The 21016-nt window shown below is 39.1% G+C and overlaps 1 protein-coding gene across 1 annotated transcript in view; it reads left to right on the top strand.

The window, feature by feature from the left end:
* Nucleotides 1–21016, top strand: part of ctdsp1 (CTD (carboxy-terminal domain, RNA polymerase II, polypeptide A) small phosphatase 1) — a 33950-nt gene that overhangs the window by 9140 nt on the left and 3794 nt on the right. Inside the window, exons 2-6 of the mRNA XM_046843630.1 lie at nt 10198–10352; nt 15218–15319; nt 16778–16834; nt 19290–19382; nt 20743–20928. Of these exons, the coding sequence (XP_046699586.1) occupies nt 10198–10352; nt 15218–15319; nt 16778–16834; nt 19290–19382; nt 20743–20928 (593 nt within the window). The remainder of the gene's footprint in view (nt 1–10197; nt 10353–15217; nt 15320–16777; nt 16835–19289; nt 19383–20742; nt 20929–21016) is intronic.

Raw genomic sequence — 21016 nt, 5'->3', positions numbered from 1 at the left:
ATCATGCAGCTATATGCTAATTTGGGCAAATTTTTCCAAGTTTTGCACCGGAGTTATAGCTAATAAAGCTAGCAGGTGATGGAATCCACTCTCACACGATGCTGATTTTTCAGTATCCAAGCTCCGAGCCTTTGAGCACCGCCGTAAAACCATAACCTGCTCAGCTTTGTTGCCTGGATAGGATTTTGGCAGATGCTGAAATGTGCCTGGAAGATGAATAAATGAAGACTGAGAGAAACATTTGTTGTTAGAGTTTGGACTTGTCAGAATTGGCCCTTCATCTGTCTTTGTTATCTGTCAAGGGACAGCTGAACCCGAGTTGTGCACACACATCTGGCCCAAAAAGAGTGTTACATAAGTGTTGTGCTGATGTATTAGTAACCACGCCCTCAGCTCACCTGTGGAAAACACACCATTCTGCTTTGATGAAGGAAACCAGACACTCTTACACCTTTCTAAAAAAATATATATAGCAAAATACAACCAAGAAATTTAGTTCTCTGTTGTCATGTGATCGCCATTGCCGTGTCTGCTCCTTTTCTTTAAACATCTGATAAACATACCTCAGTCCTCCAGAGTGTGTTATCTCAGACCAGCATCGCTCTTAACCCTGCATGTCTGTACTTGCTGCCATGTTCTGAAGAATGTTTGGCTATTTAGTATTACGCAAAAAAAATGGAGATCGTCAGCAGATCTTTATATGCCGCCGACCCTTATAATGAACTGTTGCACTCTAACGGGGAAGGACCGTTGTATTTTCTGCTGGTGTTTGTCCCTATTTGTGTTTAGTAGCGTTAAACTATATGACACAAATTATATTGAAATAAGTATCTCAGTAATAACATTATTTAAAGGTAGTTAATTAGATAATAGTTTTGTAATTTTATACTTTAAATGTTTCCATTTTATAACCATTTATTTTTATATTTCATTAACATTTGTGTGGTAATACAGTAGTGGCAGTCTGCTAGCAAGGTATCAGGATATGCATACTTTGTTCTCGACTTTGCCTAGTGTTCAGAAAAATGCTTCTCGGATTAAAAGTTCCTGCACACACATACTGCACGTCCAAAAAAACACAACGTTTTAGGCCAGAGCGGTGTCAGATAACTTGCGTCATCAGCGCTGGCTTCTACCCTTTGGACCACCCTTTCAGCTCTTGATGGAAAACCTGTGGAATTCCACGTTACATAACAGTGGGAAAGACACACGCTGAAGAATCAGTGCCTTTCTTTTTCCTGGCTGCCAGGACTGAGCAGACTTCACTTCAGCATTGACCATCAAGAACCGGCCACCCAGTCACGCAGAACTTCGAAAGGGCTGGAACAACTCTCATAATCTCTTTTATGAGGTCTGAGCTGAAAGACACTCTAGGAAATGTTTTGGCTACTTGCTCGTACTTGTTTTAATATGGGTGATGTGTTACTGGCTGATGATTACTGGCCTGAAGATTACAGTGTGACCTCTCAAAACTGTGTCAAGACATTGTCCAGTACCACTAGGCATTGGGTCCAAGCACCTGTTCTTCTTTTTTGTTATTGCAGAGTAAAGTGTGGACTGCTGAAAGGCCTGGCCAAGAATAGTCTTGTCTCTGACTGACTGGCTCTCCTGGGTCTTAATGGGAGTCAAACTTTGCAGACAGTGCCACCTGGAGACCATCAGAAACTCAATATTTTGTCATTTTTTTCATTGACAATTGTTCCTTTTGTGTCATTGATTTTTATTAAAATCTTCAGATAAGTGTTCTATAAATGTTTTTATGAATGGAGCCCAATTAAATGGAGTTTGTTCGGTTTGTCCTTTAGACTAAAACTATAGCCTCAGCTCTATATAATGATTTAATAAAGCAAGTATGTACTACAGTGTGCAGTGAGTATTTACTTTTTAAAGAAAAAAATCAATGGGAAAACTCCACCCTCACAAGAATCCACATGAGGCAGTGAATTGCTTGATTTCACTGAACTTTTGGAACTTTAAAAAGCATGGAATCAGCATGCTGTGTTGTTAAATATGTCTAGGCAGCTCTTCTTTATCTGGTTTTGTTTGCTAACTTGGCTAAAAAATAGAACAGATTAGCAGAATACATATGCTGAATAACCCAGTTGCCTTGCAGGTATGAACTGTTGCACTCTAACGGGAAGGACCGTTGTATTTTCTGCTGGTGTTTGTCCCTATTTGTGTTTAGTAGCGTTAAACTATATGACACAAATTATATTGAAATAAGTATCTCAGTAATAACATTATTTAAAGGTAGTTAATTAGATAATAGTTTTGTAATTTTATACTTTAAATGTTTCCATTTTATAACCATTTATTTTTATATTTCATTAACATTTGTGTGGTAATACAGTAGTGGCAGTCTGCTAGCAAGGTATCAGGATATGCATACTTTGTTCTCGACTTTGCCTAGTGTTCAGAAAAATGCTTCTCGGATTAAAAGTTCCTGCACACACATACTGCACGTCCAAAAAAACACAACGTTTTAGGCCAGAGCGGTGTCAGATAACTTGCGTCATCAGCGCTGGCTTCTACCCTTTGGACCACCCTTTCAGCTCTTGATGGAAAACCTGTGGAATTCCACGTTACATAACAGTGGGAAAGACACACGCTGAAGAATCAGTGCCTTTCTTTTTCCTGGCTGCCAGGACTGAGCAGACTTCACTTCAGCATTGACCATCAAGAACCGGCCACCCAGTCACGCAGAACTTCGAAAGGGCTGGAACAACTCTTTCATAATCTCTTTTATGAGGTCTGAGCTGAAAGACACTCTAGGAAATGTTTTGGCTACTTGCTCGTACTTGTTTTAATATGGGTGATGTGTTACTGGCTGATGATTACTGGCCTGAAGATTACAGTGTGACCTCTCAAAACTGTGTCAAGACATTGTCCAGTACCACTAGGCATTGGGTCCAAGCACCTGTTCTTCTTTTTTGTTATTGCAGAGTTAAGTGTGGACTGCTGAAAGGCCTGGCCAAGAATAGTCTTGTCTCTGACTGACTGGCTCTCCTGGGTCTTAATGGGAGTCAAACTTTGCAGACAGTGCCACCTGGAGACCATCAGAAACTCAATATTTTGTCATTTTTTTCATTGACAATTGTTCCTTTTGTGTCATTGATTTTTATTAAAATCTTCAGATAAGTGTTCTATAAATGTTTTTATGAATGGAGCCCAATTAAATGGAGTTTGTTCGGTTTGTCCTTTAGACTAAAACTATAGCCTCAGCTCTATATAATGATTTAATAAAGCAAGTATGTACTACAGTGTGCAGTGAGTATTTACTTTTTAAAGAAAAAAATCAATGGGAAAACTCCACCCTCACAAGAATCCACATGAGGCAGTGAATTGCTTGATTTCACTGAACTTTTGGAACTTTAAAAAGCATGGAATCAGCATGCTGTGTTGTTAAATATGTCTAGGCAGCTCTTCTTTATCTGGTTTTGTTTGCTAACTTGGCTAAAAAAAATAGAACAGATTAGCAGAATACATATGCTGAATAACCCAGTTGCCTTGCAGGTATGATTTCTTGAACTCTGGGTTAGGATACAGTCACATGCTGTTGTACATATACACGTTGTCCGCTTAATCTGAAGGATCTAAAAGCACATTCGAATTGTATTCGGAAATGTATTTTTACGGCTAGCAAATTCGAACAGTTCATTCAGGAAAAGCTCAATTGTTCATTTTTTAAAGGCAACAACACTGAATTGCATTTTACACATTTTGGAGGACGAGAATGGGAAACGCTATAATTGAACGTCCTTTTTTGTTCTTTTTTGCACATTTCAGTTTTCTGATTAATGATTTAATCAAAAATACCTTATTATGTGGCTTTTTTTACCTCAGAAATTCATCTTTTTTCCCCCCTTAGGTTAGCTAACTAGTACTTTTGTGGGATGCCGTTGGTCTTTAGTTAGTCATATTAGATGTTTCCAATGATATCCCAGTGTCTTTTTGCTCACAAAAACAACATATTTTTCAGAAAATGAGAACATAAGCAATTATTATTATTAGGTGACTTACACTCTAGCAAAGTATCTAGTGAAATGTTCTTTTTTGAATCAAGTATTTTTGAAAGATTGTATGTAGGCTAGCATTTTTATGTTTTAAAAATGATATTTACTGACATGTACCTGGCAAATATAACTATAGACCTGTTGCTAGGTTTAATAAAAAAATAAAGACGTAAAAAAAGCACCTAGTAGGTATTTAAAAACCATTTATACAGGCTTTGTCTGGCCTGGTGTTTACAAAGGCAAGCCTGCTGATTTGAGCCATGCTAACATCTTTGTGCTACATGTTTGACTGGTGTAGACGGGGCTGTATTGCATTACCCAAACATCTTGTAACATTTAGAAAAAATTTGTGATTATCCGCAAGCCTGTCAACGAAAATAAATGATACAGATTGCAGCTGCGCTCGCTGACGTTGTGGGTTTTCCTTTTTTTTTTTTTTTTTTGTGGAATTTTAATGCTTGCGTGCTTAGCATTGTGGGTAATCTGGGCCATTCGCAGCCTTGTCTGCTCTGTACCTGCCTTGTTGTGCGAAACTCGATACAGTCGAGGCTGCACACACAGAGCCTGCTCTTACTTCACTTCCTGTTCCTATTTTGGTTTGGCTGGGCCTCGCTGCACAGCACAGGATTATGGGCCGGCAAAATGGCTGCATTCCAGAGGCAGGGTCTGTAGAAGGGAGAGACATGGTGAGCAAGAGGAGCTGTGGGGCCTCCAGAGGGATTCTTTTGAACATAAAGTTCTAGATGAGCTGCAGAACTTGTATTTAGGACATGTTCTCATTGTCTTGAGCTCCTATTCTGCTCTTTGTGCTGTTATGGCATGAATCATTATGACCTCATTTGATATAGGTTTCAGGGTTTTTTTTGGGGTACATGGTATAGTATTTCTATCATAAAATAGAATTTTTTGCTTAGTAGTTTTGCAACTTTTAGTATTCAATAATAATTTATACATTTTCTAATATATATCATTCGAAATATCATGTCAATATGTCATATGTCAAAATTAACGTGTTAATTAACACAAATAGATTTTAACAGCACTAATTTTATTAACACGCGATTAATGCAGCCCGCATTTGTTTGACCATTTTATTTCAAATATATAAATATAAAAAAGGCAAAATGAAAACCTTCAACACAACACACATTTATTCACCACGTCCTTTCTTTATTCAGATATAAACAAAAACTCCCCCGGAAAACGATATTTAATCACTAAACATTTGTTTTACCGCTAAGTCTCAATTTAAGCACCAAAATCCGCCACGATGCACATATCCGTCAATCAAAACCGTCTGTGAGAAAACGTAACAAAAGATCCGTTTGGTGTCTTGATTTACATACAGTGGACACCTTGGATTGCAAATAGGCTGCTTTTGCGAATGCTTTGCAGGACGAACAAAATTTTCAATTTTAAGTTGCATTATGAACTGAGACGGATCGTTCTTCCCCTCGCTGCTTAAAACAACACAAGCTCAGGGCAGCTTCCCGCATATTCTTCCTGATTCAGATGTATCCGTCATACAGCTAGCATTCGCATGAAAGTACTGTTTACTGTAGTATTGCAACCACGTGTGTTCTCATGGAAGGAGATTCTCCTTACATGCAATAACTCTTCTCCTCCTCCTCTCCTTCCTCTCGTCTTCTTCACGCCAGCCACGTTTCTTTTCAAAGGTAAAGTGCAGGCTAATTTGTTTTATTTTTCCTTTATGTTGTGTCCTAATCATTATTTGTTAGAGATACATTAGGGGCAAAAATTTGTGCAAAAATACCATAAGAAAAGATTTTTATATGAATATTTGGTGTGTGGAACAGATTATCTGAGTTTACATTATAAATGCTTTGCATTGCAAATTTTCTCAATGTAATTGTTTTTTTTTTTTTTTAAACAGTTAATTTATTTTGTATCCATGCTTTATTTTAAGCACGGTTAGACTAATAATAAGCATATATTTGCATAAAGCATCTATATTTATCCATGGCCATGTTGATTAGAGTATACAAAATTTGAAAAGTATTAATTTAAGGCACATTTAATACATTAATCGAAAAAATATTTTAATCATATAATAATATATATAATCATTTATATATATATATATATATATATATATATATATATATATATATATATATATATATATATATATATACACACATACACACACACACACACAATGGATTTTTTGTGTTACATGGGATTTCTTTGGAATAAAATTTTAGTTTTTGGTCAATGTAGCCATAATTTGTTATAACCTATGCCTACTGCGTTCTACACACCACCACCACCACCACCACAACAATAAGAACATCGAAATAGAATTTGAAACTATCTTTTATATTTTGATGGATTCAGATTGAAAAACTTGCTGACATTTCTTTTTTCAGATTAAAGCACACAGATAAAGCAGATAGTAAAAAAGGAATTTTAAAGTTGATCAGCTAAAATATTTTTTAATTTTGCCATATACTCGCAAACCTGGATGAAAATGTGTCACCATGACTGAAACCGCTACCCCTCTTACCCCCTGCCACTGGTGTGAAACAAGTTGTTAGACTGTAAAAGGGGATCACATATCATAGTCATTAGATCAGATGTTTAGTGGACACTAACCGCATGGATTAGCAGTAGAGAGACTTTAAAAAAAGTCGTAGGTCAGATACCTTTAACTGTCTGCTTTGTACAGTTTACACTGAGACAGTTTGACCTGGGTGGAGCGCCACTCCAACTTCATTATCAGCATCCACAACAGCGTCTAACATAAAGGATCAAACACATCACAGACATCCACCAGGGATCTTCCACTTCATGCTTGTTAAATTATTTATTTTTTACGAATCATTTATTTATGGTCATATTCATACTGATTTTGCGCAACCTAAGCTTTTTGTTAAAATCAGCGTTGTTAAGTATATTTGCACAAGACAAATATTTGGCGAAGGCAGGTCACGCACACAACAAAGTTTTGTTTCGCGTCTCCGTTTATGGCCTGAACAGAGTGTGCTATATATACATATGGGGTGCCATCATTGACTACTGTCAGCAGCTGCCTGTCTGTTGCTAATTAAAGCTCTGATATGTAACATCAGGAGAGTCAACATAGAGAGGAGCATGAAGTTTCTTCACAACGTTCTGTCTCAGGTCTCTTCCCTCACACACGTCTTACCGTTACTGTCCATTCATGGTGGCCAGGATTTGTGATCAACACTGCTGTGTTGTGCTTTAACCTATAAAAAGGTTTGCCAGGTTCTTGCTGGAAGAAGTTGTGTTCAATAGAGAGACGGTAAGAGACCATGCACAATTGGAGATCTTGCTCAGACCCCTCAGACCCATCATGGTTGATTCAGTCCAAGGGTTTTATATTTATATATATATATATATATATATATATATATATATATATATATATATATATATAATAATTATACTTAATTGTGTGAGTACAACTAAGCTCACCTGCACAAGATACAACAACATGACAAAGATGGCAGATTAACAAGGTTATATATAAATAAATAAATAAATATATATATATATATATATATATATATATATATATATATATATATATATATATATATATATATATATATATATATATATATATAGAGTGAGTCTTGATGGGCCAGATGGATGGGCCCGTGGCTGGATTGGTAAAGGGCAGAGAGCTCCAGTCCGACTCAGACGCCAGCAAGGTGGAGGTGGAGTACTGGTTTGGGCTGGTATCATCAAAGATGAGCTTGTGGGGCCTTTTCGGGTTGAGGATGGAGTCAAGCTGAACTCCCAGTCCTACTGCCAGTTTCTGGAAGACACCTTCTTCAAGCAGTGGTACAGGAAGAAGTCTGCATCCTTCAAGAAAAACATGATTTTCATGCAGGACAATGCTCCATCACACACGTCCAAGTACTCCACAGCGTGGCTGGCAAGAAAGGGTATAAAGAAGAAAATCTAATGATATGGCCTCCTTGTTCACCTGATCTGAACCCCATTGAGAACCTGTGGTCCATCATCAAATGTGCGATTTACAAGGAGGAAAACAGTACACCTCTCTGAACAGTGTCTGGGAGGCTGTGGTTGCTGCTGCACGCAATGTTGATGGTGAACAGATCAAAACACTGACAGAATCCATGGATGGCAGGCTTTTGAGTGTCCTTGCAAAGAAAGGTGGCTATATTGGTCACTGATTTGTTTTGTTTGGTTTTGAATGTCAGAAATGTATATTTGTGAATGTTGAGATGTTATATTGGTTTCACTGGTAAAATAAATAATTGAAATGGGTATGAATTTGTTTTTGTTAAGTTGCCTAATAATTATGCACAGTAATAGTCACCTGCACACACAGATATCCCCCTAAAATAGCTAAAACTAAAAACTACTTCCAAAAATATTCAGCTTTGATATTAATGAGTTTTTTGTGTTCATTGAGAACATGGTTGTTGTTCAAATTAAATCCTCAAATAAAATTAATCCTCAAAAATACAACTTGCCTAATAATTCTGCACTCCCTGTATGTGTGTATGTGTATATATATATATATATATATGTGTGTGTGTGTGTGAGAGAGAGAGAGAGAGAGAGAGAGAGAGAGAGAGACCGACACAGTGCCTTGTTCATCTGCCATCTTTGTCATGTTGTTGTGGCGTATCACGTTTGTGGTGAGTCTTGTGCCACTGAGCCTGGATGAATTTTGACCGGCAGGCTAATCTTTCCTGCTGACAGGACCTCTTCCATCTTGGTTGCAGTTGACAAGATTTTGTGTTGCCAAAGGCCAGCACTCGTCACTGTTCGCCTGCCTTACATGCTGTTCCACCAGAGCCAAACATAGGTCGCTAATCGCCACGGATTCCTCGTAATGTCTCACTATTCACTGAACCCCCATGTTAATTTACTTCACTCGCTGACAAATATTCCTCTTATTAGCAAATAGCGCCGAGGTATGCAAGATAATCTTGGCCCGGAGTGAGTGACTAAGATGAAATACGTTGTTATTGTGAGAATGCAGGGAGTGAATACTGCATGTTTAGGATCCTGTGGGTGTGGTGAACATGTGTTTTCAATTAATAACTTCTGTCTCAAGACAACTGTTCACTATTTAAAAAAATAAACAACAAAAAAAAGCTTGAATAGCCTGAAATTGAGAAGTATTTTTTTTTCTACATTTTTACATAAACAGATTGTTTTTGATTAGCAGGGACCATTTACGTTTCTGTAAAATTATTGTGCATTTAAAAGGTACCAAGGCTCGAAAGGTTAGGAAGCATGTTCCATATGTATTTTTGCAACAAACTAGGTACTTTAATGATATGAAGATTTGCTCGTATTGAACAAATATATAAATATACATAATATATAAATATATGTTCCTATATATATATATATATATATATTTTTTTTTTTAATTCTATACCTTTTTAATGCTTAAATGTTGGACAGTCGTACAAAGCATTTCACTGCATGTCGTACTCTGTATGTATGTGACAAATAAAATTTGATTTGATAAATGTGCAGATTTTACACAAAATTATGCATTAGCATTAATAACTATTTTCCACACTCTTGGTCATCGGTCACTTTGTTTCTCCAAATATTTATCTGAAATACTTGGCCATGCCTCTTGTAAAAATTGCCAAAGGTGTTTTTCAGTTTTTATTTTTCTAACGTCGTGATCCGGTTCACCCCAGAGAAGTTCAATAGGATTTAGCTGCGGTGATCGTTCCATGAGCTTAGACGTGTTGTTGTGTGGCGAAGTGGATTCCAATTAGTTGCGGTCCAGTCTGCATGATGCATGATAGAATTGCATGGTCTTGAAGTATGGAATGTTACATGTTGGTTCAGTGTTCCTTTTACCCAGAATAAGTCTCCAACCTTCCCTGCTCCAAAACATCCCCAAACCTTTAAGCTTCCACCTCCATGTTTGACTGTAGGTGTCTCCTGTTTAAGGTGTTTCCAAACTTTTTTTAATCCATATAAATATGATGGGTGTCCTCTTTAATTTCAGTGAGAAACCATTTATTAGGGGAAAATATTTGTATTGTTTCTCCAATGCTACTTTAAACATCAGAAGTGTGTTTTACAATGTTGTACTTTCTATGCTAATGATGCATTTCGAATGTCGTACAACTTACGAGCAAACTATTTCGAAAATTGATGCTCATGTTTTTTTTTGTTTCGTTTTGTCTAGGTGCTCCAGTGCATGCGGCGTCAAACTCAAAGAAGCCACGCAACCGCGGCTTTTTCCGCAGTCTCTTTTGCTGCATGTGTCATGACGAAACAGATCAGCTGCCCGTCAATAACAACGCGCCGCTCCTGGTGGAAGAGAATGGAACCATCTCAAAAGTAAGGCTCGGACAGACATTTTCTAATGGTTTCAATAACCATTCAACTTCTTTCATTGTTTTGCTGTAGGCTATGGGGAAGTGTGTGCTTAAGATGATCAAGAGCCACCTGATGAGAAGTGTCGTTGAAGAAACCGAAGCCTTGGGTTTTTTGCTTTGTATATCCTTTTACTTGTTTAAGTCCCCTGGTGGTCTAGTGGTTAGGATGCGGCACTCTCACCACTGCGTCCCGGGTTCGATCCCCGGTCAGGGAACCGACCCCAGGCACTCTTAGTTCCGGTCCCAAGCCCGGATAAATGGGGAGGGTTGCGTTAGGAAGGGCATCCAGTGTAAAAACGTGCCAAATCAAACATGCGGATGATCCACTGTGGCGACCCCTAATGGGAGAAGTAGAAAGAAAGTTTTATATCCTTTTACTTGTTAACATCATTATTCTCAGTGGCCAAATATTTATTTGGTGGCCATCAATTGTATTGGAATCGACTAAATCACAATTACTTCCACTCCCTAAACAAACCAAGTTTACTTCATTTAAGCTGTGTAAAGTTGAAGGAATGAGTCTTCATAATCTGCAAAAACGGCAGTAGAACATAACCCACATGTTCCTGTGTCTTGGCATAATACAAAGCTGCCCATGACTCAATTAAACCCCATTCTTGGAAAACAACATGACCGTTTGTAACTAGTAGGATATCAGGTGGTTAAGACTCTGCTGGGGGGGTCTGTTTCAGATTTATGCCTTACTTCAGCTTTTAATAGTGATTTGATATTCTGGGAGTTATTTGTCACATCTCTGAAGCCCCCTAAAATAAATCTGTAGGTCTCCTGAAGGCGGGCTGAAGCATAGGCAGGACTTAGAGGTGTCGATCTGATCTGCATGTCATGTCAATATGTGCACTGCTACTGATGTCCCAGGCAGCCTGCCGGCTCAAGATTACGAACTCGCAAGAGTTTCCTTCAACAGGCAGACGTAGCCGACTCACGTCTGCCCTCTGGGCTCTGCACACTTCACAGACCAAGCAAACCTGTTGCAGAATGTCTGGAGTGTTTTATGGCTTCTGAGCTGTGCAACTTATGCAAGGACACCGAGTCACTTGTGGAGAGCAATATCACCAAATACTTGGAGTCGTGTGCCTTTTTTTAGGAGGGCACACACTGAAGATAATATGCCAGCCGAACTCTGTTTTGACCCGTCAAAAGTCTTACAGCAAGACTGCCCTACGAAGGAAAGTAAGCATTTGGAAATTGCAACAGAATCGAGCATGAATTCTGCAGAACGGAAAACATCTGTCGATCATACAGTGCAGCAGAATGTCTCCAGACTGACGCCACCTGATGGAGATTATGCTGAAAATGGACAGCTTAGTGGAGAAATAACAAAGCAAGACAAACTGGATTGCTCTGAGATTAGCAGTCTGTCTGAATTCGACTTGGAGCACAGTGAGTCTTTTTCAATAAACGGCGATTTTTCGCATTTGATTGAAAACAGTAAACGCTCCGAATGCATCGCGGAGTCTAACGTTAGCGACCAAACTGAAACGGAAGAACGCGAACCAGAGACCTTGTTTCAGACCACGCCTGAGCTTTGTATGCATTATGAAGATGTTGATACTGAAATCCAAGCGCTGGTTTTATCGGACCTCGAAATGCTTAACGAGCAGGAAACGAAATCCGAACAACATTCAGAAGAGGACTTTAGTGGTGAAGGTTCTGAAGAGATCAGTGTTTTGGATTTGTATGAGCAACACGGTGAACAGGACGATCAAAATGCTGTGTTTGAACTGGATTATGAACCATGCCCATCCTTCGAACAATGTGAGCTCAACAATCAAAACATGCCCTGCGAGTGCCATACCACACATTTTGAATCATCTGAAATGTGCCAGGCCTCTCAAGAAAGCATGCCAGCTGGACTCCCAGGGTCCCTTGAGCAGCAACCACCTGCCGGACAAATAGAAACCACATATGACAGCGAGTTAACTCTTCGCAACATTGAAGGATCTGGTTTAGACTCATCTGAGAGCTCCGTACAAAGCCAGCTTTCCGATAGCTTTGCTGAACAGACTTCGGAGTTAAATCAGAGCTTTGAATATTATAATGCACAAGAGTACAACCAGATGTCTTTAAATGACACTGAATGTATTGAGGCACTAGAACAGTGTGCAAGTTGTGGAAAATACTTTGAGAAATGCGACATTCCTGAACGTTGCGAATCCTCTGAGCCTGCTCAGAATTCCGAAGACCCCCAACACAGCGAATCTTTTGAAAACCCCCTCGAATTGTGCGAAGCCTTTGGAACACAGTGCTCCGTGTTTCACACCTCTGAACTCCCCAGAGAAAACCTTCCTATAGAACTTAACACGAACAAGGTAAGAAAGCGGACTGAGCGCGATATGATGTTTATCGGATCAATGGAAACCTTCGAGGCTCGTTGGATCTCACAGTTTCTGGCGGTTGACCATCACCATAATAATACCTTGGAAAAACAGGATCTTGAGGGGCACTCTGTTGCAATAAATGAGCCAAATAATGAATTGCTCTCCTGTGGCAGTAATGCTGAACCTGAACCTGTAATTGCACACCTGGATACCACTGGTGAGAACAGGGTGCTTTGTGAAGAGTGCGAAATGAAAGGGATAGGGGAGTTAAAATATGCCATGTCCTCTGAACTGTTTAAATTTTGTGAAATGGAGGCTGAAACATTTGACTTTGAATATGATGAAAGCAAAACTGGAGAGTCGGTTGTCAAAGGAGCATCAATAGATGAATGTAGTGAAGAGGAATACTCGGACTGTATTGATGGCAAAAGCCAAGGCAGTGCTGAAACAGAGGAGTCATTTAAAAGTTTGATCGAAGAGTCTGAGGAGATCTATTCTCTTCAAACCGATGATGGCGAACTTTTAGATGATTTCCACGAGAAAGATGAATGCATTGCGAGACACAGACAGGAGTCATATGACATCAGTGAAGGCCTTAGTGATACCCTCGATTCAGATACACCAGATGAAGTAGAAGAGTATGAAAATGCTCAGGAATTCTGCTCTGAACCCAAAACGTCACAAAAAGAATTATGTAAAACCTATGCAGAGGTACTTTGTTTTGGATTACACTTAGAAACAGTTCAAAGCATTGAGCCCTTCCTTGAAGAAGCAGTACTCCTCGATGAGGAGGATTATGGATCTGAACTTGATGATGAAGATACAACAGAAACTCAAAACCACTCCTATGAAAATGAAAACGTTGAATCTTCTGAGGAAATTACTGCGCCTGAACTCTCCGAGAGTGAAATTTATGGACTTCCGACTGCGGATGAAAGCATTTACAAGCAAGATGCATCAGATCCCAGTTCTATTCAAAACGAGAGTCACGAACAAGGAATCTCAACCCTTGAAACGGTTGCTGAACATGACAGTATTACGGAAAGCGAGCTCTCTGAAAAGTTCACCGAGTTTTCCAGACTCGTGGAAACGGAAGTTCAACACCGCCTTGTGTTTGAGACAGGAGTAAATGAGAGCAAAGCTGAAAATGAAGCTTTGACTGATGATGACCAAATAGATGAAGAAAATGACTTGGAAGTTATAGATGAAACAGAAGGACTTCAGAGCCCTTGCTGTGGTAAAATAGAAACATGTGAAGATGTAGACACATTTGGTTTTTGCACCGAAGAGGTTGAAGCTAATGTTGAAATATGCACTGAAACAAACGCAGGTGAAGATCCCCAGAACGACGCCCTCGACTTACCGATTGCGCAGAATGCCTTGGAGTTGCATTCGGATGAAGATCCTTGCGTAGATCCAGAGCCACCAGGGTGTCGTAGTATCGCATTAGAATTAGCAGAAACCACAGAGCGAAAAGACGGTGCTCCACCTGAAAGTGGATGCATCGGAAAACTGGACAAAATAATACACCAAGCCGTGCAAAGTACAACCACAGAGAACAGCGAGCCAGATCACTTTTTCAAGCTAGCCGGTGAAAGCGCAGCGTATGAACAAATCGAAGAGGACACCGAGGAGTCAGACGACGAGGATTATCCTGAATCCTGCGATTGTGAATTCTGTGTGCAGTCTATAGAGCAGGTACAGTGCTTCAGAGTCGTGTGTGCTACTGTAAGCGAGGTAGTGCGTGCCGAGGGCAACTTTGCAGCTGGTGTTCTTTTTGATTTCAAAGCATGTTTTGCCACTTTTAATGGAAATGCATGGGTTTTGCCTGCAGAGTTGTATGAGGAAAATGGCTTTCACAACACTAGAATTTTCAATGTGTAATGGCAACAAAGATTTTAAATGGCAAACAGCAAAAATAAATGACGCCTCATCCTGGGTTAGGGCTCCTATTCCACACCACGTGGCTTGTTATTTAAGTCTGGAGCTTTGAAAGATTTGATTTAGTGACCCCTTCCTCAGCCCACTAATGAACTCTTGACATTTTTTTGAGTGACTGTTTGGAGCTGGGTTTTCTGCATACGTGCATGCCATACTTTTTCTCCCTTAGGGGGAAATTTTACGGTCATTAGCCCGTCATGGCTTTAGCATTTTCTGATCAAGGATCAGCCGGTCTGCCGAAGTATAATCACACCCCAGCAGCACACAGTCACACGATCACGGCTGAAGAATGAAACCCGTCAAGGAGCTTCCTTATATCCCGCCTTAAGGTCCCTCGCTTCCATAACCTGGCTGATTTACTCAAAATCTTTTTTTTTTCTTTTCAATGTTTAACATTATTGGTTTAATTGTTTCAGCCATTGTATTATGTGCTTGTTCATTATGCTTAGAATGCTAACGAAAAGTGTACAATTTGCTTTTGTCGATAGTCAGACTAACGAAAACTCTTAATTCCCAAACCAAAATATGTTCCTGAATCCGTTCACAGGTGCCTGCCAAGCCGCTTCTTCCGCAGAGCAAATCTAAAGACGCGGGAAAAATTTGCGTAGTGATCGATCTGGACGAGACGCTAGTGCACAGTTCGTTTAAGGTAAGCGAAATCTTGTTTTGCACGAGTATGACGCCTTCATGGCACGCTCGAACGAGCACGTGCGTACTGTGGTTACGGGATCCGATGGCGTGTCGGATATCTCGACGTCACCGTTCATCGGACTTAACACAGAGTTTCATAGAATTAGGTGTCGGATATCTCTGTGCAAATAGGATTCGAGCGACAGACGGAAAATGCGTACTTCGAGCAGTACAACCGATTCCTGCAGCAGACTACCGCGACCAACCAACGTGTAGACACACCTCTGGTCAAGTAATTACTTAGTGCATTTCCATGCCACTTATTTAGACGAATGAAGGTCAACGTATTACTCGAACAAAAATCTTTTAAGTAAATTTGGATTTATGATATAAATTTTTTTTCGAATTTGCAGGTTGCTGTATGCTGTGGAATATTAGATATTGTCTGCTCTGTATTAAAGGATATCAACAAGATGGCAAAAATTAGTATGTGTTCCCTGAAACCTGGTTGAATAATGAAAGATTTCAGTTCATTTAGGACCCAAAAATCTGAGTTTTAAATCATATGTATGCAATGTAATACCTTTGTTTAGGTTTAAGTGAGAGAGATAAAAGAAAACAAAACAACAACCTCGTTTTTTTTTTTCTTTTTTTCAAGGCGTTAAATCGCATTACATCAGCGAGCAAGTATGCGAGGATGCAAAAACAAAAAAACAGAGCAACGTGTTCTTTTTTTTTTTTTTTTTTTTTTTTGTGCACTATGGCGTTCACAATGACGGCGTAGAATGTTGCGTCACCGATGACAGTTAGGAGTGTCAGCAGTGCCACTTCTTTTACTTCAGGTCTCTGTATCGCCTCTGTGAGTGTATGTTTGTTTTGCATAAAGTTCGTCTCGGGCTGATATTTATCTTGTTGATTTGTGGTTCTGCTGTGCAGTTTTATCGCTCCCTACTTATGATTGGTTACTTCACAGACCGTAAATGCAGCTCACGGTGGCCTCATCACAAGCATGTACTCCTGATTAGGTGAACTGTTGAATTATTTAGGATGTTCAGTGGTTATGAGTTTGAAGGCGCACGTTTTTCAGAATGATTGAAGACAGTGTGTTGCCGCAATGCAGCTAAATATAACTCACGTGCGTGTGAGTGCACACACACATGCACACACTGTAGTACAGTGTGGTATAACCATGATGCCCTGCAGATAAGTGTTGCCTTTCATGAGGTATGATTTTATAATGATGTACACAAAATGCTGATAAGTAAATCTTACTGTTACACATAGGGTTAATTATGGGTTAGAAAAAAATGATTAAGAAAATGAAAGAAAAAAAATATATAATGTCTATCCAGCTGTCTTCTGTTTTTGGTTTGTTTATCAGTCTTATCCTTTTATATATATTCTGTTTTTATCTTTCTAATCTATCTGTCGCTTTATTTGTGTGGTGAACTAACCGGGCGGTCTGCTGTTTTCACAGCCGGTGAACAATGCTGATTTTATCATTCCGGTGGAGATCGATGGGGCTGTACACCAGGTGAGATCATTCACATTATTTGTACCAGTTTCATTGACCAGTGGATTCTGTATAAAGGGAAATCCTTTGATGCCTTTTAAAAAAAACGTATTTTTTTCTTAAGGATTTAGGGTGAAAATGTCTCACAACTTTAATAGCAAATCTTATATTCATTTTGCCAGAATATGTAGAAATCAAAGATCTCAGTAGTGTGATAAATTTGGTGCATTGCGAAGATGGAGTTCAATATAACGGTAATCCCCCGTTTATCGTTATAACCATATAATATGGTGACGTTCGAAAACCGTTTTTCAACATAAAACTCCATCAAAACAATTCCCTGTAAGTTTTTTTATTTATTATTGTTTAAGCCGTAAATCGTCCTCTCACACACTTTAAACACACAGAAAACATTTGCAAGAATATAGCGAGATGAATTTTGGGTAAATTAGTAGAAATACGTTATACTGTATCACATTTATAGTGAGCACATGTACAGTGTACAGTTCTGTAGTAGCGTAGCCTATGCATAGTTTCTCTGCTCGGTTATTGGTTGAAGTGTCCTATGATGTCAAAAAAGAGGCATTTAAGATACACATCACCGCATTCTTTACTGTATTAACATTTTAATTCCTTTTATAATTAATAATTTTATTTTTATTAATGAATCTCATTATTTCAACATAAAATGCCTTGAAAATAATTCCCTATAAGTTATATTGGTCTGTCGTGGTATCCGCGAGAGCCCGGGAAAATCAGCCAAACAAATTAGTTATGTGGCAAATGCAATTCCGTGATAAACCCTGGACACGATATTCGAACGGCGGTAAAGCAGCGGATTACTGTATATTATAACAAGTATTGTTATATACAAATAAATAAATATACAAGAAGTGTATTATAATGTATTATGAACCTTGTAATTGTGTTCTATCTGTGATTAGTGAGATAAATGAGCAACTTTGTTTATGAAGCTGTCTATCTGTGCACCAGTCATTATGTCATTAAACAATGCACTTGATCAGAATATAATTATGTTGAATGGAAATGGATGGATTTTGTATGGAAGGATATTTTGGACAATATTCGAATATTCTATTTGTAATTGCGTTTTTTCCCTATGCAGATGCATAAATTGTGACATTATCCAAACATATCCAAATCCGTCAGCTTTTTTCACTTTCTCTGCGTCGGGTTTGATTTTCCAAAGCCTGGCACGGTCTGCTTTCACGTTTGCACCGAAAGCGGCCAATGAAGTGTCAGGCTTGGGATTATATTTTTGGGCGTGTTTGTATTTGGAAGTGATGTCACTTACGTTCAACACCCAACAAGGAAATCTTGCGATTCCATTTGAGTTTAGGCAGGCTACACACGTGACCCAGAGAAAGTGAAAAAGCAAACGTGGTAATTAATATTGTTATTTAAATATGACATGTCATAACTCGTAGGACATGGGAAATACAGTTGCAAATGGTCTTTTTTTTTTCCATTTGCAATTTGACAGGTAATGCAAGATTTATGCGTCACAATTTATGCGTCCACATATGGAAAACGCAATTACAATTTGCAATTCCTTTTGAATATTGTCCGGAATGTCCTTCCATAATTATGGGTTGTGTGTATTAAATCGCAACTTCACTCACCTGAGGTATAAAGATAACTAGGTAGAGGTATAATCCACTTATCTTTATTCATGATGGTGTTTGCTGTAGCTGCTTCATAATAGGTATAAGCAATAGAATTAAATGAGAAGATACTAAGCTTACCAGGCTGTGTGTATTCCAGTAATTGCATAAAAATACACTTGCGAATAGGTGTACAAGTGCCTTTCCGAGGTTAAATGTATAGTCCTTACTACAGTTTTTTGTCGTTGTTGTTTTATTAGCATCATACAGTAGTTAAGAAAGCTTTAGCCATGTGCTTTACTGTGTTATTGTAAGGTGTATCGCACCAGTGTGCTACCTGACAGCTTCATGGCTCTCTCCGTTGATGGCTGTGAGCAGCGGAAGGCTATTTCTGTGCACTGATGAAATGGCACAAGTGTCTACAGCAGAACCCAGCACACTTTAATCTATGGCCAGACCGTACTAGTCCAAGTCCTGAAGGTGTGACACCCCAGGGGGGTTCTTTACGGACAGATCCAGCCCCATTCTGGAAGACAAGAACGGACTTTGGCCCGATTCAAGTAATCCAGGATAGGCTTGTGATGTGGGGAAAGCCTATTCAGGATCACTTGGTTCAGGAACAAGACCACCAGCTTCAAAAATACATTTGGCCGACGCTGCTGTAAATCGAACCCTTTTATGTCACATGAAGTTTTTGTGTTATGATCTATACTTGATTTGATCCAGTGCCAGATTGTTTAATATTCCTTTGACCATTTTGTGATAAAACATTTATGATATAAAATGCAGGCATTAATAATGTTCAGTTTTGCAAAACTGTAATCTATGCTCTGTTTCCCTTCTGATCCCAGGTGTATGTACTGAAGCGACCTCATGTCGACGAGTTCCTAAAGCGGATGGGCGAATTATTTGAGTGCGTGCTGTTCACTGCAAGCTTAGCCAAGGTAAAGGCTTTGTGCTGAAAATCTTTCGGATAAGTCCATTAGGCAAAAGTATTGAGAAATGTTGAGCTTGTTAAGTGCATTAAATCAGACAGAGTAAATGTCTGATAATGTAACACATAGTGCTCTGGCGCTTTAGGACATGAATTGTCGCATTCTCTCTTTGCATTGTGTGTAAAAATTGATTTGAGGCTGACTTGTGACTTTATTTTCCGTAGATCAGTTCAGCTATAAGTTAACTAGGTAGTTACCTTGAGATGTAATAAATTTGCAGTGTATTTTTTCCCCATTTTAAACGTATTCAGAAAAATGTCCATGTAGGATACTTAGAAAAAAATGGGGTGCTCAAGATATGTTACACATTCTGTACAGCACTGTTGTTTGCACACCACCATGAAATGCTTGTCAGTTAAATATAGCTACATGTAAGTTAAGGTTATTGTATGGTTGGATTTTTGCATGTTCTCCCCATCTATGTGGATTTACTCTGGGTTCTGCAGTTCATCTCACGAAGAACATGTAGTTAGGCAGCTCGGCTATGCCGAATCACCTCGGTGTGAATGTGTTACATTCCCCTTTTAACGTCTAGGGCAAAGGAACGCATCATGTATTTATGATGGTGTCTGGAAAAAAGGTCATAAACAAGACCCAGTAATAGTTAAATTTCTATTTACTTTCACCTGTGTATAATACAAATTTCAAGAATCATAACAGGACTATATACAGTAGAAAAAGGAGATGGAAAAGAAACAATTAGCAACTGTATCAAACAGTACAGTGGTGAATAGTGAAAGGGGACTCTGAGTGGTGCCAAATGAACTATTCCCCAGCTATTTACAACCTAGTCTATCCAAAATCCAGTGGGTGGCACAACCCTAGTGAGTCTATACAGAGGAACACTACAGGTAGTAATGTAGAGGTGTGCCCAAACTACCGGTCTAACCAGCACCAGTTGGAACGGTATGAACAACAGGCTACAGTAGTGGTGTACAGTGATGAGGTTCATATACAAAAGAGAGGCTTTTGTAAACTCTGTCTCATGTACAAACACACAACTTATCTCAACATCACTGACTGGTGCAGCAATTCTCAATGGAGACAGCATCTGTAATTAGGACAGACAAGATAGAAGGGAAAGAGAATGTTAAAAAAAAATAAAACATAACGCATGCCATAGGAGTGTATGAACTTGAATAGTGGCCTGCAATGAGCTTTTCCCCTCTTGTACCTAGCGTTAATCAGATTCATTCCATAAGTGAAATCTGTGTGGTCTATTAGTCCAGTTACTGATTTGTGCACTCCAGAACAGTGTTCTGTGTTTTAAAAAAAAACATTGAATGTAGTTTTTGCTCGTCCTTTGCAGTATGCAGATCCCGTGTCGGACCTGCTGGATAAGTGGGGTGCCTTCCGCTGCCGTCTCTTTCGAGAATCCTGCGTGTTTCACCGTGGAAACTATGTTAAGGACCTGAGCCGCCTGGGCAGGGACCTCAACAAAGTCATCATCGTGGATAACTCTCCAGCATCATACATCTTCCACCCAGACAATGCTGTATGTCTAGTGTTTATAGTTTATTTCTCGTGTATGCATATATATTTATTTATTTGTTCATATCATGGTTTGACAGCTTTACCACCAC

This window comes from Silurus meridionalis, chromosome 3 (genome assembly GCF_014805685.1).
Source record: "Silurus meridionalis isolate SWU-2019-XX chromosome 3, ASM1480568v1, whole genome shotgun sequence".
NCBI classification, from domain to species: Eukaryota; Metazoa; Chordata; class Actinopteri; order Siluriformes; family Siluridae; genus Silurus; species Silurus meridionalis.
The sequence above is the reverse complement of the archived record's forward strand: the minus strand, read 5'-3'. Positions and strand labels throughout refer to the sequence as shown.